Source organism: Bombina bombina, chromosome 6 (assembly GCF_027579735.1).
Source record: "Bombina bombina isolate aBomBom1 chromosome 6, aBomBom1.pri, whole genome shotgun sequence".
NCBI classification, from domain to species: Eukaryota; Metazoa; Chordata; class Amphibia; order Anura; family Bombinatoridae; genus Bombina; species Bombina bombina.
In genome coordinates, this window is record NC_069504.1 from 814504091 (window position 1) to 814529043 (window position 24953).

General features: G+C 38.1%; 1 protein-coding gene across 1 annotated transcript in view; it reads right to left on the bottom strand.

Moving 5' to 3' along the window:
• The window catches only part of LOC128664645 (afadin- and alpha-actinin-binding protein-like), a 72579-nt gene that overhangs the window by 34486 nt on the left and 13140 nt on the right, over positions 1-24953 (bottom strand). Inside the window, exon 3 of the mRNA XM_053719459.1 lies at positions 1181-1323. Coding sequence (XP_053575434.1) covers positions 1181-1323 — 143 coding nt within the window. The remainder of the gene's footprint in view (positions 1-1180; positions 1324-24953) is intronic.

Sequence of the window (24953 nt, forward strand, 5' to 3'; positions counted from 1 at the left end):
CCATAGGAATCAATGGGGCTGCGTTAGTGAGTTATACGCCGATTTTTTGCAGGTGTTAGAATTTTTTTCAGCCGGCTCTCCCTGTTGATTCCTATGGGGAAATTGTGCACAAGCACGTTACACCAGCTCACCGCTGACTTAACCAGCGCTGGTATTGGAGTGAGATTTGGAGCTAAATTTTGCTCAACGCTCACTTTTTGTCTTAACGCTGGGTTTGTAAAAACTCGTAATACCAGCGCTTTATGTAAGTGAGCGGTGAGAGAAAACTGCTCGTTAGCACTGCATAGCCTCTAACGCTAAACTCGTAATCTAGGAGTTAGTTATTTACATATCAATTACTCGGTTTAAAAAATAAATAAAAAATGATGTACAAAAGAAAGGTTTTAAAATATATTTTTCACTGACTTGGCAACATTTTCACAGTTTTGCAAATAACGATATGCCTGTTTAAAAAAATTTGATGGAATTTGTGTATATTGCTGTGGCCAATTATGGATCAATGTAAAAACTTGTTCTATGATCTAAACAGTGTTAATCATGTTGCAGGGTCATGCTAATTTCACAATACCATATGATAGACACACCTGCCTCTCTGAAAGTGGGGAATGAAACAAGCACATTTTAAGAGATATTTACAGCAAATGCAAAAAACGTATACTGTATTTCCACATTTTATTTTCCTTAAAGGGGCACTAAAGAAAAAAATTAAACATTCTTGATTCAGATAAAGCATGCAATTTAAACTACTTTCCAGTTTATTTCTATTGTCAAGTTTGATTTGTTATTTTGGTATTCTTTGTTGAAGAAAAAGTTCAGGAGCAGCAGTGCACTACTGGAAACTAGTTGAACACATCTGATGAGTCAATGACAAGAGCCATATGTTTGTAACCACCAATTACCAGCTACATACCCAGCAGTGCATTGATGCTACGTGAGCATACATAGGTATGCTCTTTAACAAAGAATACTAAGAATAAAGTAAAAGGAAATTTTTAAGAGAACGTGAGAGAGACTAGAGGGAGCAGGACAGACACACACATTAGATTTTAAAGCATAATGATGCCAACATTTATTCAGTTTATCCTTCAGTAGTCCAATTGCGCTTATTGTTTCACAATAATTGTTTGCAGAGCATTTCATAATTCCTAATTTCCTGTATCCGAATTCCCCGTCCCCTTACCTGTAGAAGCTGCTGCTGCTGGCTAATCAGTTCTTTGCTCATTTGCAGTTCCTCCTTCAGAGTTATAATTTCCTCCCTTAGCCTTGTTAACTCTTTCTCGTGATCAGTCACACTTATAACATGTCCGGCATTTGCCTGGGAAGCTTCAAGGGAAATGGACACAGTATAAGGTACAATTTGTTCATAAATGAAAACGTAAGTCCGTCATATATCCATTGATATCTAAGCTAAAGGATGAAGCCACACTTATCTAACCATGTAGACCACTGATGCAGATTTTGTATCACCCTAGGTACTGAGAAATCTGTTGGCCTCCTTTTTGTTTTTTCCTAAACCAGAGGCCTGGGAAGCATTAAAAGGGTCATGAATCCCCATGAGACAACCACTGAATAAGAATAGTGCAAATGCATCACTTAAATTGTGCAGCCCCATAGGCAAAAATACAACTAAACATTGTTCGACAATTCTGAATACAATTGGCAATTTTGTGTCACTGTAAAAAAATGTGCATACACTGTCAGAAAAAATGTGCAAAAATTGTACCTTTAGGGGTACAACAGCTTGGCACTGGGGCAGTACCCTCAAAGGTACACCCGCTGTACCCTTTAACATAGGTACAAATTGGTTCCCCTTGCAGATTGTACATTTCAAAGGCAAATATCTACCTTTGGTGACTAGATTGGACCTCATTGCTATGGTAACATAATGTACCCTTAAATAGTGCATATTTGGCCTTTTAAGGGTACTACCCAAGTGACAAGCCCTTTGTACCTGTCATGATGGCAAATTCATACTCAACCCAGCATATTAAAATGCTGCTCCATCAAATTTGCGTTCATTTAATGTGTACTTTTTCAGACAGTATTACAATAGCCATACTGCAGTTTTATAAGTTTGGTTAGTGTAGCCAAACAGCCGGTCCTAAGACTGCTACAGGAATTCCTGAAAGAACCAGGATAACCAACTAGTTCTAAAATGAGCTGTTCAACGGGTTTTAATTCACTCTGTACTAGACTCTAACACCCCATTTAACTTAGAGTGCCATGCCACATAAAACAAATATATAGAAAACATATAGAAAATAACATAATAAAAATTTAACTAAGGAAAGGAAGGGGGATTCAGAGGGATAAACGATCAAACTTACAACCATACATTGAATTGTCACACTATGCAAAATATATGCAAATGAGTCTATTTCCCCAGTACACATTTTGGTGATGAACCTTCTACCAATAGATGGAGCTGTGTTACACATGTCAAGGAATGTATGTGACTGCGGAATGGTTACAATTTTATTTTATTTTTTAAAAAACAGGTTCTTAAACAGCTTGTTTATTTTATAGAGTTTAAAACGAAAAATAAATCTGTAATTTTAGTTAATACATTTGCTTTATCTTTCAGAGTTATCATCTTGATGCTCTAAATATAAACATTACAATGTTAATAGCTTATGTATTATTTAGAACCAGCAACACAGTATCATTGAAGATATGGGTTATTAAGTATTTTTTGTTGCTTTGCCCACCTCTTGCATATTACCAACAACTATTGAATTATTAGCGCTGCGGAATCTGTTGGCGCTCTACAAATAATCGATAATAACATTAATTATTTTCCTGTACAGCATGTATGTTGAATTCATTTTGGGTGACTGCCAGTTATGTGTTCAATTAGTAATTGAGGTGCACAAATTATATGGACTTGCACGGTTTGGCAGAACCACCCATCCTCCTCAACCTTTTAGTCACACAAGTGATTGTACCTTTTTGGGGGGATTAAATGGTACAGACATGGACCCTTTGATAGTTGGAAACTTATTTGTACCTTATTTACCGCTAAATGGTACATATTAGTTCCTTAAAGTGTAATTATGATCCATTAAGGGTACAACCACAGCAGTTGTACCCTAAGCGTTCACAAACGTACCCCAACCGTACACTTTTTTCTGACAGTGTAGTATTTGATTAATTAAAAAGCGATAAAATACAATTGCAAGCAAATACATCAAATCACACCAAATGTAATGAACAGGGTTTGAATTTTTTTTTTTTTTTTTTTATATTTTCTGAGATGGAAACTCAGATTTTAAAAAAAGGGATATGAAACCCAGAATTTATTTCTTTTGTGATTCAGAGGATAGCAATTTGTTTTAAACAAAATGTTTACCATTTACTTCTATTATCAAATTTGCTTTGTTCCCATTGTATTCTTTGTTGAAGAGACACTCTGTTAATAGAAGCAAATTAGAAAGTTGTTTAAAATCACATACCGTGTCTTACGCAGCCCCTCCAGTGTCATGAGGAAAAAAATGTAATTACCTCGCTGTAATACACCATGTATTGCATCGTGAACATGACAGTGTCTCCACAATTTAACATTTCAGTTTCCCCCAAACGATGCAATTACATTGTGCGCAAAAAATAAAAATTTTGTGTGCACAATGTAACTGTATATTGAGAGTGCCAGTCTCCTCCTCCTCTAGATGTGGCGTATGAGATTGCGTACAGTCATGGTACAATTCACGCGATCTTGGATACATCACGCCTAAGGAAGGAAGAGACTGACACCCTCATACAGCTACATTGTGTGCACTAAATGGTTAAGGGACAGTCTACTCCAGAATTTGTAATGTTTAAAAAGATAGATAATCCCTTTATTGGCGATTCCCCAGTTTTGCATAACCAACAGTTATATTAATACACTTTTTACCTCTGATTACCTTGTATTGAAGCCTCTGTAGACTGCTCCCTTATTTTAGTTCTTTTGACAGACTTGCATTTTAGAAAATCAGCGCTGACTCAAATAACTCCACGGGAGTGAGCACAATGTTATCTATATAGCACACATGAACTAGCGCTGTCTAGCTGGGAAAAACTGTCAAAATTCACCAAGATAAGAAGTGGCCTTCAAGGGCTTAGAAATTAGCATATGAGCCTACCTAGGTTTAGCTTTCAACCAAGAATACCAAGAGAACAAAGCAAATTTGATGATTAAAAGTAAATTGGAAAGATGTTTAAAATTACATGCCCTATCTGAATAATGAAAGTTTAACTTTGACTAGACAGTCCCTTCAATTCATGCACACAATGTAACCACACCGTTAAGAGAAAAAGTTAAATTGTAGAGACTGTTTAATATGTTGTGCTCACAATGTTTTACATCGTGAGCACCATGTACTAGAGAACAAAAACAAAAAAATCGCCACGACACCGGCGGGGCTCTGTACTATCTGAATCATGAAAAACATTTTGGGTTTCATATCCTTTTAATGTCTTGAACAAAAGGTAAGCTTCCACATAAGAAAAAAATAAATAAAGTCAACACGATTATGGGGGGTGGGGGGCCATATCTTAGACAAGTAAATAGAATCTACAATTCAATTCTTCAAAATGTAAAATGATGCATTTAGGATGCAAAACACAGAAGTTTCATTGACTCAATAAAACTTTACTTACAGTAACAATTTAATGTGCCTTAGGAATTCTTTAAGAAGATTTGAAAAGTTCATAAAAATTACTTATATTAAGCTGCTTTACAGAGCAGGCTCACATGAGCAAGCCCGTAGCCACAAAAGTAAGAAGTAGGAACTGCTTCTTTTGCCTCTCCGCCACTTCAGAAGAGGTGAGATTAATGACTCCTACACTCGCTTAATAAGGGTGATAGACATACTCTGCTCTTGCGCAACTGGTTGCTCGAGAGCAGGGGGAAGCAATGTTAAACTTCGCCACACGATGCCCCATTGCAAGTGGCAATTGCAGGTAGACAGATTCTGTTTGCAAACCTGTCCGCCTGCGATCATAAATAAATGTTGCCTAAGGCAGTAGTACAGTATGAGGAGGAAATATTAGCAGCAGAAACAAAAAAAGTGTCACTTTATAGACTAAATGGTTAGCCCTTTTCTCAAAATTGAGAATTGTGTAAAATTCTTGAGATTGTCTCTTCAGAAAAAAATAAATAAAGATTGTTCAATAGAGGTTTACCAGTATTATCACTTGATAACAGGCACACAAGTAATTGAACTAAAGTTGAATAGCATTTTATTATTGTACTGTTGCTTAAATATAACTATTTATAGTAGTTAAAGTCCGCTCCATAGCAGCACTACTGAGACTTATCTAAACTTCTCTTGTAAGCCAATGACAAGAGGCTTAACTGTGTAGCCACCAATCACTAGGAAGCTCACAGCAGTGCATCTTGGTATGCTTCTCTGAGGATATGAAGAGAATAAATGAAAGGTGGTTGATTCACAGAATAAAGTTTCAATAGAAATAGTTGATCTAAACCAATGAAAGAATGCCTTGGATATAAATAAAAACTATCCTTATGATTAGGGATGGGCGAATGTTTCACAACATTCGAAAAATTAAACTCATTTTAACACATTTGTTCATTTCAAATGTTTGTACAACATTCTAACATTCGTTTAATGTAATAGTTTTTCTAATGCTTTCTTTAAAAGGGACACAAAATCCATTTTTTTTCTTTCCTGATTCAGATAGAGCAGGCAATTTTAAGCAGCTTTCTAATTTTGTTATCAATTTTTCTTCGTTCTCTTGCTATCTTTATTTAAAAAGCAAGAATGTTTAGCTTAGGAGCCGGCCCATTTTTGGTTGAGAACCTGGGTTATGCTTCCTTACCAATAAGCAAGCGCTATTCAGGGTGCTGAACTTAAAATGGGCCAGCTGGTAAGCTTTACATTCCTTCTTTTTAAATAAAGATAGCAAGAGAACAGATAAAAATCAATAGGAGTAAATTAGAAAGTTGCTTAAAATTACATCTAGAAAAATATAGAGAACAAGAGAGGCACATGTGTGTACCAGTAACACAATGGGAATAAGCCAGGCATGATGAAACAGCGTTCTGATACGCTGAGAAACGCGTTGTATAAAGCTAAAGCTAAGGTGGGCAGCTAGCATATCCCACCTTAGGGTTCCATTGTTTTTTATATTCATTTTATTTACTTTTTAATAAACTGGTTTTTATTATCAGCAATATCTTTGGAACCTTATTCAATCAGCCTACCACATACCAATCACTCCCATAGGGAGTCCTTTGCTGCAGAGACTTATCCTCTTTTAGCTGCAGTTCACCATTAGTTGCCTTTGTTCCTGTGTACCAGTGTTTTGGCCTATCGAGGTGACCAGTAAGCTGGATTGCTGCCAACTACCCAGCTTGTTCCTAATAGCACTGTCCGAGTGCTACTTCCAAATGTGAGTACCCAGATTAAGGTTTTTTGAAATACCACATTATACTACTGGCACACACAGGCGCCCCTTCTGTTTTCTATTGTTTATCCAGATATTGGGATCTTTTGTTCCTGCTTATCAAGACTGAACAGTGAGCTGGGTCTCTGCTAAACATCCAGCCTGCCTCTAATAGCACTGTTTGAGTGCTCCTCACAAATGTGAGTACCCTGATTATTGTGTTTTTTGGCTTATTCCCATTGTGTTACTGGTACACACATGCGCCTCTTGTTCTCTATATTTTTCTAGATCTCTTGGCATCTACCTGTGAGGAGAGAGCAGCCTTCTATCAAATATCGGTATAATTGGAGTCCCATCAGGTGGACTTTCTGATACAAGTGTAAAACCACACAAAGACTCACTATTATTAATGCTTTTGTTTTTGCCTAGCTATATTATGAATGGCATAAATAAAAAGAGAGAAGCGCTCAACCTGGGAACGAACAATATCATAATAGCTTGTTCTATGGCTAGTTACCACCCTAGAAGCAGCCTCTTTTTGCTCAATATGTGCCTTTCACAGAGAAGAACTTTCCTGTAGCATATCAGTCTGATCATGACTTCACAGTACAGTCCAGCCCCGAAATACCAGGCAATCCCTCTCCGAACAAGAGAAACAGCAAAACCCCAGACGTACGTTTCGGCCTATTGTGGGCCTCGTCAGTGAGGTGCAGCCATATCCCTCTAGGCACACTGAGCAACGGGTCCACGTCTGGATTCCCACATCACACTTAGGGAGACTAACCCAAGTGTCATAATTTGCATAAATAAAAAGAGAGAAGCGCTCAACCTGGGAACGAACAATAGAACAAAAAGAGGCTGCTTCTAGGGTGGTAACTAGCCATAGAACAAGCTATTATTCGTTCCCAGGTTGAGCGCTTCTCTCTTTTTATTTATGCAAATTATGACACTTAGGGAAGTCTCCCTAAGTGTGATGCGGGAATCCAGACGTGGACCCGTTGCTCAGTGTGCCTAGAGGGATATGACTGCACCTCACTGACGAGGCCCACAATAGGCCGAAACGTACGTCTGGGGTTTTGCTGTTTCTCTTGTTCAGAGAGGGATTGCCTGGTATTTCGGGGCTGGACTGTACTGTGAAGTCAGGATCAGACTGATATGCTACAGGAAAGTTCTTCTCTGGGAAAGGCACATATTGAGCAAAAAGAGGCTGCTTCTAGGGTGGTAACTAGCCATAGAACAAGCTATTATGCTATTGTTCGTTCCCAGGTTGAGCGCTTCTCTCTTTTTATATATTATGAATGGCATCACAATTTGTTTCTACAGGTCGCTTAAAATTACATGCTCTATCTGAATCAGGAAAGAAAAAAAATTGGGTTTAGTGTCCCTTTAAATGCAATATTCAAATGATGCAATATTCTAAATAGAAACATTCAAATTTATATTTTTGTATCCAATATGCATCAGTTTACTAAATTCCCTACCACGAACTATTGAACTTCTGAATAGTATTTGTTAAATCGAATGTTACATTTGAAATTTTGAATGTGGACATGCAACCCAATTATGAACATTTAAAATTGTAAGTGACATTCGAAAACTGTAAATATAATTTGATTACAGAATATTTAAGAACATTCTATTATGTAAATCGAATTTCTACAATAACATTCGTTCTGACATTCGAATATAAACACATTTGCCCATCCCTACTTATAATTCAGCCATATGATTGAAATATGGGACAAGTAGATGTGCCTTTTGTGGGGTTTTTTGTTTTTGTTTTTCTCCCAAAGTTTTTATTGAGACAAAAATTGTAGTCTAACACAAAAAGTCAAAAGACAGAAGTAAAAGGGGCTCACAGGCCCCAAGATTCAAATGTATGAGAGGATTACAATTTGAAATAAAAACATAAGGCATGTATTATTCATAGACATAATATCTATAATTTCTGATACTGGGGGAGGGTGGGTAGGGGAGAAAAAAAAAATGGAGTGAGGGAAGGAGAGGGTATAGAGATGGAAGGTCAATATCGTACGAGGGTTAAGTTTTAGGCGTTGGCTGTGGCGTTAGGTGTCCAAGTAGTGTCAAATCTTGCTCCCCAATCTGCCCAAATTAGTTCAAAGAGGTCTGACTTGTTTAATGTGTAGAATATGCTTTTTCCCCATTGTGTAGAGATATGCCATTGAATTAAGTATCATGGGCCAGCTTGGGGGGGGATATGTTTTTCCAGGATTTTGCAAATTCAGCCTTGATCGCAGTAAGGAGAGGGATACACAAGTATGATTGGTCTTTAGGGAGAGTGTGGGTCCCAATATGAAGGACTACCTGTGACTACCTTGTATCTAGGAACCTTCTTTCAGCCCCCTGATCACATGACTGACTGTTTATTATTATCTATTGTCTTAAATTTAGCATTGTTTTGTGCTAAATCTTAAAATAACCCCCTGTGCCTGAACACTGTTATCTATATGGCCCACGTGTACTTTCTGTCTCTGTGTTGAAAAAAAGATTTAAAAAGCATGTGATAAAAGGCAGCCCTCGAAGGCTTAGAAATTAGGATATGAGCCTACCTATGTTTAGTTTAAACTAAGAATACCAAGAGAAAAAAGCAAATTTGATGATAAAAGTAAATTGGAAAGTCAATTAAAATTAAAAGTCCTATCTGAATAATGAAAGTTTAATTTATACTAGACTGTCCCTTTAAGTTTGGGGCATTCCAACCAAACGTGCATTGTGTTTCCTATGTGTCCGCAGTTACGCCAGCACATGGGTGAAGTGGAGCTCTACATTTTGGCTAATGTAGTACCAGTGTGTTAGTAGCTTATAATAGGTCTCAAACAAAGTGACAATGTATTGCTTTTTTAGTCAGGGTTAGAATGAATTGCCAGGTTTGCAGGGAGATAGTAGTGTTTAGGTATAGCTCATTTTCACAATCTGTGTTGCCTATGAGAGAGTAATGTAAAGATAAAGGTTTGCGTAGTCTGTTACCTAGGTGCCATATGGTTTCCCATAATGTACAAGGACGGGACAACTCCGGTTTGAAACCCCAGCTAGTCAAAACTTTAGCCTAATCTGTTCAAATTTCATGTAGAGGTGTTGAGGTGTTTGCCTTTTGGTTTTTATTTGCTTGTTAGGATTTACTAGTATTTTTTTTTTTAACTACATCTAACAGAAGATCTCAAAATTAATACATAATTTTACAAAAACATACAAAAATTTCACAAAGATTTAAAGGGACAATGTCTGGGGGATAAAATAAAAAAACTAAAAATGTATGAAATAATGAATAAAGGGGCGTGAGGATGCAAAAGCAAACAAAAAAAAAAAAACACTTCCCAACAGTGCAATATTATCACTGTTAATTATGTAATTGAATGAAGGGGTGGGGAATAAAAAAAATATCTGAATTTATTTCCTTTTATTTGTTTTGCGGTAGTCCCTGAACCCCGCACCCCCAAAATAATATAGAAGTACAAACAAATATGTGGCATGCAATTTCAAACAACTTTCCAATTTACTTTTATCATCAAATTTGCTTTGTTCTCTTGGTATTCTTTGTTGAAAGCCAAAGCTAGACAGGCTGATATGCCAATTTCTAAGCCCTTGAAGGCCACCTCTTATCTTAGTGCATTGGCAGTTTTTCACAGCTTGACAGTGCTAGTTCATGTGTACCATATACAACATTGTGCTCACTCCCATGGAGTTATTTATGGGTCAGTACGGATTGGCTAAAACGCATGTCTGTCAAAAGAACTGAAATAAGGGGGCAGTCTGCAGAAGCTTAGATACAAAGTAATCAGAGGTAAAATGTGTATTAATAACAGTGTTGGTTATGCAGAACTGGGAATTGGGTAATAAAGGGATAATCTATCTTTTTAATTAAACATTTAAGTAGACTGTCCCTTTAACACAGCACTGTCATGGATTGGGCATTGTCCTTTTGTCTCTTCTGCAGCTTACCCTACCTTATTTATTTATGTTCTGTGTTAAAAAAAACACAACACAAAAACACAACACAATTTAACATTGGATCATTCCTGAACAGGGATAAGACAGTCCCAGATATAAAATAAAAATAAATATTCTAGGACTAAGTAATGGTCAAAATGTAAATGTACGTGAATGCATTTTTAAGCACCCCCCCCCCTTTTCTTTCATTTACATTACATAGTTGACATTGATAATATTACACTATTGGGTATTTTGTTAGTAATGTTTTTGCTCCCCCTTGTATCTATCAGTGTACACATTACTGGAAGAGTTGGGGGATCACATGTACGTTGACATGGTTTATATTCAAATAAAACACCATAGGAAATCCACTGGAGTAACTATAACTAATGCTCTTTTATGCAAACCATTAGCCCTCAAGAAAAAAAAACCATTAAATACAGAAACATTGCATAATCCTAGTCATAATTAAAAAGGAAACAATGCAAAATTTACTACTGCTTGTTTCAAAGTTTCCTTTCATTTCCCAGTCCTGTGACATGTGACAGCTTTAAGCCAATTACAGACTCATAAGTACATCAGTTGTAGACTCCGTTTAACAAAGAATACCAAAAGAATGAAGTAATTTTGATGAAAGGAAGTAACTTCAAAATAAAATAAAATTGCACATTCTATCTGAATCATGAAAGTTAATTTTAATTTACTCTCCCTTTAAGCAAAAAGAATGCATTCCGTAAATAAAACCATCTGGGCCATGAGTAATCTTTCGGCAAGATACCAATCTCTTCTCACATACTAAAGAGCCTGCAACACAAACCTAGATTACATACTGGGTCTACAGTCTATACTAAATAACACAGGACTCCAGATAGTTGACATAACCTGATCCAAATAAATCCAAATAGATTGAACAAATATTAATGCTACCTTTGCCTGCCAGACCATTAGTTTGCATATTCAGAGATCACCTTCAAACTATAGAATAATTTGCCTAAAATGTTACAAGCACTGCCTATTGACATCACCCCTGGCTCAACATACAACTGACTGTCAACACTATATGGATTGGAATGAACATTTAGCCATTTACCAATTGATGGAGCCAGCAAAACTCCGCTCACAAGGCCCCAGGTGATTTGTTAGGTTTAATCTATGCAAGTGCAGAAGATACTCTTTGGACATGTTTTTCTCTGAAAATCCCAGCTGCAAAGTAGCAAAGTACCGGTGAATTTTAAGCATTTTAGACTTTTTTAATTTTAAATAATGATAACCCAATGTATTGATCTAGACCCATTTTGGTATATTTCATGCCCCCATTTGGCTACAAAATGGGATTTAAAAAAAAAATAAAAATACAAACTTTGGGTTTCTTATTGAAATGTATATACTGCTTGTGCACAACACAAAAGTGGCACACGGTATTAAGGTTATACCTTTATTAGAGCAACGTTTCGGGGCACCTGCCCCTTTCTCAAGCTAATCACAAATACAAACTTTACAACATTTATAGACACAAAGATAAAACAGGTAACCAATGAGCACACATGGGACGGGCTAAGAAAAAATGACATCACAGCTAATTTCATTAAACATTGGGAAAACTTTCTAACATTAACCCTTTGTTCCCTATGTGAGTGTTGGGCTACCTGATTAAAAACAAAGGCAGCAAGCTACCCACTATGGTCAATTTACTAATATATTTAATAAAGTCAAAATATTAATTAATCTGCTTAGAAACTGTGTGGATAATTTTGCAAATTTTAAATTAAGGGGAGGAGATCAAACTCCCTATTGAGTCTCTTGGGAGACATGGTATTGAGACGCCAAATCAACTTGGCTTCCCTGTTAAGTACATCCCTATTTCTGTCCTCCCCTTTTGGTTTTTTAGGGGCACTATCAATCAAAATATCTCAATTGGTTAGCTTGGTGTCCCATGTCTGCAAAATGTGCTGGTACTGGGAGGTGTAACATTTTCTAATTATGTATGGTCGACTTATGTTAACAAATGCAATCTTATTCTTTGATTCGTTTCGCCTTTGTATAAAAGCCCACACGGGCACTTAACACATATACAACATAAGTCGAATTACAGGTGTAGTGACCCTTGATGTTATATTTTTTACCGGTATATGGGTGGGAAATAACATCTCCCCTAATGTTATTACACTGGACGCAATTTTTTATATTGCGTCCATAGCATGGACCAACTTTTACCAATAGTATTGCCTTTACGGTATGAGGCTCTGGGGTATTCCTGGAACTCCTTGATCTCTTAACAGAAACCAGTTTCTTTTGATTATGTTAAACACTTTCTTGCTCATTGTGTTATATGAATTCACGAAGTTTAGTCTGGTGGGGTTTATTGTCTTACTTCTGACTGGGGTTTTTAGTGAATCCTCAGCTTCCTCTAGCTCCTGTATGTTATAACCTCTGCTAACAAATTTCTCCTTCATGTCCCTGGATCAGACTTCCCTAGTGGTAGGATCTGTCACTATTCTGTCTACTCTAAGCAACTGTGATTTGGGCACACTCAAATACTCTAGGTGGATGAAAACTGCTCCTGTGTAACAGGGTATTCCTGTCTGTGGGTTTGACAAACAAATCAGTTGTTAACCTGCCATTATTTGTGAGGACCAGAGTGACCAGAAATTTACACTTTATTTGCCGCTGAACTTCAAAAAGGGAACAGCATTTTCAATATCTGATTTAAGCTCTGCTAATTTATCCAGGGGGCCCCGCCACACGATGAACAAGTCATCAATGTAGCGGAACCACCCTTCACAATACTGTCTGAAAAGGGTATTTGTGTATACATGCCTTTCTTCAATGGCATCCATTACTAAACAGGCATAGGATGGGGCCACATTCGACCTTATCGCTGTGCTTCTATGTATCCTGAGGCCTAGAGGGTGGTCTCCTAAGGTGCTGCACCGGTTTGTTTATGAACATACTCTGGAAAAACTGGGATATACTCAGAGGTGAAGTGTGGATTTCATTGTCTCAATATATACTGCTTGTGCAGTCATAAATTGTTGAGGAAAAGCTTCTCTGGGACTCCCTTAGTTCAGAAATAGACATGCATGGCTTTGCCATTGGTTGTTGGTAATTAGGCCACCAATTGCAGCTGACCACCACACTTCTGAAATTCCCAGCAGTGAAAGGGTTAATAAGTTAGATAGTAATGGTAATATTTATTGTAGTGCAGGAATTACCCTCCCACTTGACACCTGATACCTCCTAAAGAGCACTGGTCACCACCATCTTCGGTATTGGCAGGCAGTCTGTTAGTACCCATTGTAGGGCTTTTATTTATTTATTTATATATTTTTATCTGTAGAGCATGTACCTCCCTCACCCTCCCACATCTCTGATCCCTCCCAAACAGCTCTCTAACCCTCCCACTGGTCACTGCCATCTTAGGTACTGATGACCAGTCTGCCAGTAACCTGTTTATTTTTTTTTTAATCTTTTTTAATCAATTTATTTTTCTGTAGTGTAGGGATCCCTTCCTCTGTTACAAATCCTTTTCCATAGTTTAGGGACCACCTCTACCTCCACCCTCTCGTGATGGTCCTCCCGTCCAATTTCTTCCTAATTGGTTTGTCTGTATCAGCAATCTAGTTTCATATGGAAAGCACAATCAGTGCTCCCTTACTAAATAAAGGCAGATGCCTTCTGCCCTTTAGTTGCAGCTCTTTCTGTCAAAGCTGACAACAGGACGGAAACATGCGCCACAGCGTTAAACGTAGGTACTATGTTAATACAGTATGCATTGCAAAATAACGTGCAACGTAGTACCTATGTCTATATGGTGCAAGGGTTTCTCTCTTCCCCACACTAAAACGTGTATGTCAAAAGGTTTAAAAAAAAAATAATCAAAAACTGAAAGTTATTACGTATTCACTAAACACGTGCACTGAAAAATTAGTCACACACAGGACAGCAAATGGGATAGCAATAGTATATATATCTATCTCTCAATTTGAACATCTTGAAACCTTCCTCCCCTGCAGAAAAGCCTTTTCCACCTTTTGAGTAAAGGCTTTAAAACTACACACATGTATCAGATCTCTTACATTTGATTTGTTAATTATTTTTATTAAAGGGCCAATCATTTATCGTTTTAGGATAAATTGACCATCTTTGGTAGCAGTTTTTTGTTGTCTTGAATAGCTTTGTAAATAGGTATTTTTGAAATACGAGAGTAGTAGTTCCAAGAATAATTGGAAAAGAATGTGGAGAATGTTAAATATTTCAGGTATTCAAACCAGAAAAGAAAATTTAAATTCTTATAAAATGTATGATAAGCAAATATACTAAAAATTCTATTAAGTATATGTATGTTTACATTTTATTTATATTGTTAAAGGGATATGAAACCCAAACATTTTGTGTGTGATTTAGACAGAGCATATCATTTTAAAAGTTTACAATTTACTTCTATTATCAAATTTGCTTTGTTCACATAATATTTTTTGTTGGAGATACTTAGGAAGGTGTCTGGAGCACTAAATTGCAGGAAATAGTGCTGCCATGTAGGGATCTTGCAAAGCGGATGCCATATAGAAATAGGCAGGCGTCTGAGCTGACATCACTGCTTTTCAACTAATTATATCAAGAGAACAAAGAAAAAATGATAATGGAAGCAAATTAGATTTAAAAAACAAACAATTTAGGTTTCATATCCCTTTAACCCCTTAATGACCGAGGACGTGCAGGGTACGTCCTAAAAAAGGCAGTTAACGCCTGAGGACGTACCCTGCACGTCCTCGGTGTGGAAAGCAGCTGGAAGCGATCCTGCTCGCTTCCAGCTGCTTTCCGGTTATTGCAGTGATGCCTCGATATGGAGGCATCCTGCAATAACTCTAGATGGCCATCCGATGCAGAGAGAGCCACTCTGTGGCCCTCTCTGCACCGGACATCGATGGCTGGTATCGTTGGTGGTTGGGAGCCGACTTGGGAGGCGGGTGGGCGGCCATCGATGGGCCGGGTAATGTAGAGGGGGGCGGGAGCCGATGGGGGCACGCACTGGCGCGCGCGCAAGGGGGGGCGGCAGGCGGGCGCGTGCACGGGGCAGGAGCGGGTGGGAACCGCTACACTACAGAAAAGACTGCTAAAAGTGTCAGAAAAAAGTCTTTCATTTTAAAAAAAACAAACAATCAAAGGTATCTAGGAGGGGGTGGGGGTTTTTTCTTTGGTGGGGGGGAGCTACACTACAGAAAATGGGGAAAAAATAAAAAAGCAACTGTTTTATTCTAAACTGGGTACTGGCAGACAGCTGCCAGTACCCAAGATGGCGGCCATTAAGGCAGAGGGGGAGGGTTAGAGAGCTGTTTGGTGGGGGATCAGTCAGGTTGGGGGCTAAGGGGGGCTCCTACACAGCAGCATATGTAAATATGCTTAAACCCCCCCCCAAACAAGCCTAAATATATCTTATTTTAGTACTGGCAGAGTTGCTGCCAGTACTTAAGATGGCGGGGACAATTGTGGGGCGGGGGAGGGAAGAGAGCTGTTTGGGAGGGATCAGGGGGTCTGATGTTTCAGGTGGGAGGCTGAGCTCTACACTAAAGCTAAAATTAACCCTGCAAGCTCCCTACAAGCTACCTAATTAACCCCTTCACTGCTAGCCATAATACACGTGTGATGCGCAGCGGTATTTAGCGGCCTTCCAAGTACCAAAAAGCAACGCCAAAGCCATATATGTCTGCTATTTCTGAACAAAGGGGATCCCAGAGAAGCATTTAGAACAATTTGTGCCATAATTGCACAAGCCGTTTGTAAATGATTTCAGTGAGAAACCTAAAATTGTGAAAAAGTTTTTTTTTTTTATTTGATCGCAATTGGCGGTGAAATGGTGGCATGAAATATACCAAAATGGGCCTAGATCATTACTTGGGGTTGTCTACTACAATAAAGCTAAAATTACCCCAAAAAGCTCCCTACATGCTCCCTAATTAACCCCTTTACTGCTGGGCATAATACACGTATGGTGCACAGTGGCATTTAGCAGCCTTCTAATTACCAAAAAGCAACGCCAAAGCCATATATGTCTGCTATTTCTGAACAAAGGGGATCCCAAAGAAAAAATTACAATCATTTAACCAATAATTGCACAAGCTGTTTGTAAATAATTTCAGTGAGAAACCAAAAGTTTGTGAAAAAATTTGTGAAAAAGTGAACGATTTTTTGTATTTGATCGCATTTGGCGGTGAAATGGTGGCATGAAATATACCAAAATTGGCCTAGATCAATACTTTGGGATGTCTTCTAAAAAAATATATATACATGTCAAGGGATATTCAGGGATTCCTGAAAGATATCAGTGTTCTAATGTAACTAGCGCTAATCTTGAAAAAAAAAATGGTTTGGAAATAGCAAAGTGCTACTTGTATTTATTGCCCTATAACTTGCAAAAAAAGCAAAGAACATGTAAACATTGGGTATTTCTAAACTCAGGACAAAATTTAGAAACTATTTGGCATGGGTGTTATTTGGTGGTTGTAGATGTGTAACAGATTTTGGGTGTCAAAGTTAGAAAAAGTGTGTTTTTTTCCATTTTTTTCTCATATTTTATAATTTTTTTTTATAGTAAATTATAAATGGTACCTTTGGAAAGTCCATTTAATGGCGAGAAAAACGGTATATAATATGTGTGGGTACAGTAAATGAGTAAGAGGAAAATTACAGCTAAACACAAAGACCGCAAAAATGTAAAAATAGCCTTGGTCCCAAATGGACAGAAAATGGAAAAGTGCTGTGGTCATTAAAGGGTAAAGGAACATCCTAATGCAAAAATTACATGCTCCATCAGGGGTGCTCAACATTGAACACTAAACCCAAATTATTTCTTTTATGACTCAGAACATACGTTTTTAGAACAACTTTCCAGTTTATGTTTATTGTCAATGTTTCTTCATTCTCCTGGTATCCTTTATTGAAAGAGCAGCAATGTACTACTGGGAGCTAGCTGAACACACCCGTAAGCCACTGAAAAGATATATAGATTATATATATATATATATAGATTATATATATAGAATATATATAGAATATATATATATATATATATATATATATATATATATATATATATATATATATATATATATATATATATATATATATATATATATACATATATATACACACACACATATATATACACATACACACACACACACACACAGTGTAGATACCAATCAGCAGCTAGTTCCCAGCTCCTGAACCTACCTAGGTATTTTCAACAAAGGATACCAAGAGAACTAAGCAAATGTAATGGAATTAAATTAGAAAGTTGTTAGTGTCTAAATATCAAGGTAAAAGTAGTTCCCAAACCTCTGGAGTGCCAAGGTTGAGCACCCCTGCAAGTCACAGCATATCATTTTTGTTTTACTGACCCTGTCTTACTATGTGTTTACATAGATGTTTAGCAATAAGCATTGCCACTCAGCCAATCAAGATCTTCAGAAGCAGAAAGTACAGCACATTTCCTACTTGGAAGCAATGCGTGCATCTCCCAAACAGAAGTTCACCTACGAAGGTAAAACATATTGGGCTTTATAATCTAAAGGTCTCCGGTCTTGTAAAATTCTATATAAAATAATCTCACCAGTACTATGAAGCCCCTGCTGGAATTCCCTGAGGCCATTTTTACCTTGAGAACAGTGTATCTCACAAAGAGGTGTTCCTTGCATTTAAAGGGACACTCAACTCAAAATTAAACATTCATCATTCAGACAGTCATAGGGCATACAATTTTAAACAACTTCGTAATTTACTGCCATTAACAAAAAGTCCACATTCTTTTTATATCTACACTTTTTGAGCCATCAGTTCCTACTGAGCATGTGCAAGAATTAACAGAATATACATACAGTATAAGCATTTGTGATTGGCTGATGGCTGTCACATGATACAGGAGGAGTGGTAATAGACAACTTTTGAAATTTGTCAGAAAAAAAAAAAAATGTTACTACTCCTTTAAGTTCAGACTAACAAGTTCCTTTTGTATGGTCTTTTTATCATGCATTTGTAAATTGTACAAATATACTGTATTTACTGGTCCTTTAAGTATGTGAAGGAGATGCATACATTATAATAGGAAATCGCACAAAAAATTAAAATGTAAAATTTAAGTCGTATGAAAGTAATAAATTAACTTTTGAAATAAAGACAGTTGATAACACTAAATTTAAATTACATTAAAAATCTTAACTAAAGTTGTTTGAGAGGTCCTTTAAGTGGATTTTAAAGAAGCATTGAAGTCAAAATTAAACGTTCATGATTCAGATAGCACACAATTTTAAAACAACTTTCCAATTAATTTACATTATGAAAAATGTGTCCAATCTCTTTACATACACCCGTTCTGATGCATCAGCTCCTACGGAGCATGTGCAAGAATCACAGTGTATGCCTTTCGTGATTGGCTGATGGCTGTCACATGGTACAGTGGAAAGGAAAATGGGACCAACTGTGGAATGTCAGAAAATAAAAAAAATAACACTACTCATTTTAAATTCAGACTAAGTTTTTTGCATTGTCTTTTTATTATACATCATTTGATTTGATTATTTAATGGTCCTTTAACAAAATATTTGTCAGTCCGTTGATCCTGAATTACTAGTGTGCCGTTCTTCAGGAGTCATGCTAAAGAACAGCCTGCAGGCATATTGTGCACCCAGATTTGGTAATGCACTCCCCTTGCCAGTACTGCTCAGATGATAGAATATACAGTGTTAAAGGGATACGATACCCCCAAAAATGTATTTCATGATTCAGGTACAGCATGCGATTTTAAACAACTTTCTAATTTACTTCTATTATCAATTTCTCTTTGTTCTTTTGGTATCTTTGTTGAAACGCAGGGATGTATGCTTAGGAGCCAGGCCAGCCCATTTCTGGAGCACTATACGGCAGCAGTTTTGCAGAGCACTAGATGACAGCACTATTTCCTGCTATTTAACGCTCCAGATGCCTACCTAGGTATCTCTTCAACATAGAATATCATAGGAACGAAGCAAATTTAATAGAAGTAAATTGGAAACTTCTGTTAAAATGGTATGCTCTGTCTGAATCACAAAAGAAAAGGTTTGTGTTTCATATCCCTTTAATTATAAACAAGTTTACACAATGTAGTCCCTGTCTGCCTAAAATTATTCACAGCATAAATGCCTGTTTGATCTTTGGGATCAAAAGGACTTTATTAAAGGGACATTAAACACTAAATACATGCTAGATAGAATGATGCATTCAAAGAAAAGATTAGTCCATGACTAACATGTAGATGTATTTTTTAAAGTTTCATTAGTTGTTTAAAAAGTGACAAAATAAGTGTAAAGTTTTAGTGTCTATAAAACACTGGGAGCTGCCATGTTGTAACTTGTGTTACCTTCTCTGCTGTGGCCAATTAGGGACAGTTATACATAGGTCATTAGAGTGTGCAGCCAATGGTTGTGCTGGATTTAACAGTGTTCTGCACTTCCATTTCTAACAGGAACTGAAAAGCTCACAATTTCAGAATGGAATTACAGGCAAAGAGGACAAAATAAATAATGAAAGTATATTGCAGAGTTGTTTGATTATATACAATTTATCATTTTATATTACCACCTCAGTGTTTAATGTCCCTTTAAGAGACATTTTAAATACAATTTTTTTTTTAATCTATATGTTTTATTAGTAGTTTTTATTTTAAATTGAATTTTAATTAAGAATTGGTAAGCGATAATTACCTTTGGTGAAAACAATATTTAAAATAGGCACTGAGCATGTTTTGACAATAACAATAAAAGGACAATGTAAACCACAAGTCCAAGGGAATCAAGGGTCAGAAAAAGGAACAGATCCTTTGCTTTATAAAATTACTATAATAAGGGCTAGATTACAAGTGAGACGCAAACTGTTTGGCGCAAGCGATAGTCTTTTCGCAAGCATTTTTAAATTGCACGATTACAAGTTAAGCAAAATAGTGCAACCGCAATTTATGCTTCAATCCTTACCGAGATCTCAGAGATCTGGTTAACTGTTTCCCGAAACTAAAAAAAGTGTCACAAAACACATCAAAAATACCTTACAAAGTACTATGTATTTACTGTAAATATTTCTCCAACATTGGTGTGTCCGGTCCACGGCGTCATCCTTACTTGTGGGATATTCTCTTCCCCAACAGGAAATGGCAAAGAGTCTCAGCAAAGCTGGTCACATGATCCCTCCTAGGCTCCGCCCACCCCAGTCATTCTCTTTGCCGTTGCACAGGCAACATCTCTTTTTTGGTGTTTAAATGTAGTTTTTATTCTTCTATCAAGTGTTAGTTATTTTAAAATAGTGCTGGTATGTACTATTTACTCTGAAACAGAAAAGGATGCAGATTTCTGTTTGTAAGAGGAAGATGATTTTAGCAGACAGTAACTAAAATCGGTTGCTGTTTCCACATAGGACTGTTGAGATGAAGTAACTTCAGTTGGGGGAAACAGTTAGCAGACTTTTCTGCTTAAGGTATGACTAGCCATATTTCTAACAAGACTGTGTAATGCTGGAAGGCTGTCATTTCCCCTCATGGGGACCGGTAAGCCATTTTCTTAATCGATTGCTTTATTTGTGCATATTATTCAAATTTAGGCTAACAATTGACATTTATAATCTTGGGGAACGTTTATAAAACGGCAGGCACTGTATTGGACACCTTTTACAGTCAGGGGGCCTTTCTAGTCATAGACTGAGCCTCATTTTCGCGCCATTAATGCGCAGTTGTTTTTTGAGAACAGGGCATGCAGATGCATGTGTGTGGATCTAAGAATCTCTGAAAAAGCTTTTAGAAGGCGTCATTTGGTATCGTATTCCCCTCAGGGCTTGGTTGGGTCTTAGCAAAGACTGTATCTGGGACTGTATAGGGGTTAAATTGAAAAACGGTAATTTTTGAACAATTCCTTCATACTTTTTCACATATTCAGTAATAAAGTGTTTTCTGTTTGAAATTTAAAGTGACAGTAACGGTTTTATTTTAAAACGTTTTTTGTGCATTGTTGACAAGTTTAAGCCTGTTTAACATGTCTATACCTTCAGATAAGCTATGTTCTATATGTATGAAAGCCAATGTGTCTCCCCATTTAAATTTATGTGATAATTGTGCCATAGCGTCCAAACAAAGTAAGGACAGTACTGCCACAAATAATGATATTGCCCAAGATGATTCCTCAAATGAGGGGAGTAAACATGATACTACATCATCTCCTACTGTGTCTACACCAGTTTTGCCCATGCAGGAGGCCCCTAGTACATCTAGTGCGCCAATACTTATTACCATGCAACAATTAACGGCTGTAATGGATAACTCCATAGCAAATCTTTTATCCAAAATGCCTACTTATCAGAGAAAGCGCGATTGCTCTGTTTTAAACACTGAAGAGCAAGAGGACGCTGATGATAATTGTTCTGTCATACCCTCACACCAATCTGAAGGGGCCATGAGGGAGGTTTTGTCTGAGGGAGAAATTTCAGATTCAGGAAAAATTTCTCATCAAGCTGAACCTGATGTGACATTTAAATTTAAATTAGAACATCTCCGCGCACTGCTTAAGGAGGTGTTAACTACTCTGGATGATTGTGACAATTTGGTCATTCCAGAGAAATTATGCAAGATGGACAGGTTCCTAGAGGTTCCGGTGCCCCCCAACGCTTTTCCTATACCCAAGCGGGTGGCGGACATAGTAAATAAAGAGTGGGAAAAGCCCGGCATACCTTTTGTTCCTCCCCCTATATTTAAGAAATTATTTCCTATGGTCAACCCCAGAAAGGACTTATGGCAGACAGTCCCCAAGGTCGAGGGGGCAGTTTCTACTCTAAACAAACGCACTACTATTCCTATCGAAGATAGTTGTGCTTTCAAAGATCCTATGGATAAAAAATTGGAAGGTTTGCTTAAAAAGATTTTTGTACAGCAAGGCTACCTTCTACAACCAATTTCATGCATTGTTCCTGTCACTACGGCAGCGTGGTTCTGGTTCGAGGAACTAGAAAAGTCGCTCAGTAGAGAAACTCCATATGAGGAGGTTATGGACAGAGTTCACACACTTAAATTGGCTAACTTTTATTTTAGATGCCGCTTTGCAATTAGCAAAATTAGCGGCGAAAAATTCAGGGTTTGCTATTGTGGCGCGCAGAGCGCTTTGGCTAAAGTCTTGGTCAGCGGATGTGTCATCCAAGACAAAATTACTTAACATTCCTTTCAAAGGTAAAACTTTATTTGGACCTGATTTGAAAGAGATTATTTCAGACATCACTGGGGGAAAGGGCCACGCCCTTCCACAGGATAGGTCTTTTAAGGCTAAAAATAAGCCTAATTTTCGTCCCTTTCGCAGAAATGGACCAGCCTCTAATTCTGCATCCTCTAAGCAAGAGGGTAATGCCTCACAACCCAAACCAGCCTGGAAACCAATGCAAGGCTGGAACAAAGGTAAGCAGGCCAAGAAACCTGCCACTGCTAACAAGACAGCATGAAGGAGTAGCCCCCGATCCGGGACCGGATCTGGTGGGGGGCAGACTCTCTCTCTTTGCTCAGGCTTGGGCAAGAGATGTTCAGGATCCTTGGGCGCTAGAAATAGTTTCTCAAGGTTATCTCCTGGAATTCAAGGAACTACCCCCAAGGGGAAGGTTCCACAAGTCTCACTTATCCTCAAACCAAATAAAGAGACAGGCATTCTTACATTGTGTAGAAGACCTGTTAAAGATGGGAGTGATACACCCAGTTCCAATAAAGGAACAAGGAATGGGTTTTTATTCCAATCTGTTCGTAGTTCCCAAAAAAGAGGGAACGTTCAGACCAATTTTGGATTTGAAGATCCTAAACAAATTTCTCAGGGTACCATCGTTCAAAATGGAAACCATTCGAACGATTCTACCCACTATCCAGGAAAGTCAATTTATGACTACCGTGGATTTAAAGGATGCGTACCTACATATCCCTATCCACAAGGAACATCATCAGTTCCTAAGGTTCGCTTTTCTGGACAAACATTACCAGTTTGTGGCTCTTCCATTCGGATTAGCCACTGCTCCAAGGATTTTCACAAAGGTGCTAGGGTCCCTTCTAGCGGTTCTAAGACCAAGGGGCATTGCAGTAGTACCTTACTTGGACGACATTCTAATACAAGCGTCGTCCCTGTCAAAGGCAAAGGCTCATACGGACATCGTTCTAGCCTTTCTCACATCTCACGGATGGAAGGTGAACAAAGAAAAGAGTTCTCTGTCCCCGTCAACAAGAGTTCCCTTCTTGGGAACAATAGATTCCTTAGAAATGAGGATTTTTCTGACAGAGGTCAGAAAATCAAAACTTCTAAGCTCTTGTCAAGTGCTTCATTCTGTTCCTCGTCCTTCCATAGCGCAGTGCATGGAAGTAATAGGATTGATGGTTGCAACAATGGACATAGTTCCTTTTGCACGAATTCATCTAAGACCATTACAACTGTGCATGCTCAAACAGTGGAATGGGGATTATACAGACTTGTCTCCAATGATTCAAGTAGATCAAAAGACCAGAGATTCACTCCGTTGGTGGCTGACCCTGGACCATCTGTCCCAGGGAATGAGCTTCCGCAGGCCAGAGTGGGTCATTGTCACGACCGACGCCAGTCTAGTGGGCTGGGGTCTGGGAATCCCTGAAAGCTCAGGGTCTATGGTCTCGGGAAGAGTCTCTTCTCCCGATAAACATTCTGGAACTGAGAGCGATATTCAATGCTCTCAGAGCTCGGCCTCAACTAGCAAAGGCCAAATTCATAAGGTTCCAATCAGACAACATGACGACTGTTGCTTATATCAATCATCAAGGGGGAACAAAGAGTTCCCTGGCGATGAAAGAAGTGACCAAAATAATTCAATGGGCGGAGGATCACTCCTGCCACTTGTCTGCGATCCACATCCCAGGAGTGGAAAATTGGGAAGCGGATTTTCTGAGTCGTCAGACATTTCATCCGGGGGAGTATGAACTCCATCCGGAAATCTTTGCCCAAATAACTCAATTATGGGGCATTCCAGACATGGATCTGATGGCGTCTCGTCAGAACTTCAAGGTTCCTTGCTACGGGTCCAGATCCAGGGATCCCAAGGCGACTCTAGTAGATGCACTAGTAGCACCTTGGACTTTCAACCTAGCTTACGTATTCCCACCGTTTCCTCTCATTCCCAGGCTGGTAGCCAGGATCAATCAGGAGAGGGCCTCGGTGATCTTGATAGCTCCTGCGTGGCCACGCAGGACTTGGTATGCAGACCTGGTGAATATGTCATCGGCTCCACCATGGAAGCTACCTTTGAGACAGGACCTTCTTGTTCAAGGTCCATTCGAACACCCAAATCTGGTCTCCCTCCAACTGACGGCTTGGAGATTGAACGCTTGATTCTATCAAAGCGTGGGTTTTCAGATTCGGTGATAGATACTCTGGTTCAGGCCAGAAAACCTGTAACTAGAAAAATTTACCATAAAATATGGAAAAAATATATCTGTTGGTGTGAATCCAAAGGATTCCCATGGAATAAGATAAAAATTCCTAAGATTCTCTCCTTTCTTCAAGAAGGTTTGGAGAAAGGATTATCTGCAAGTTCCCTAAAGGGACAGATCTCTG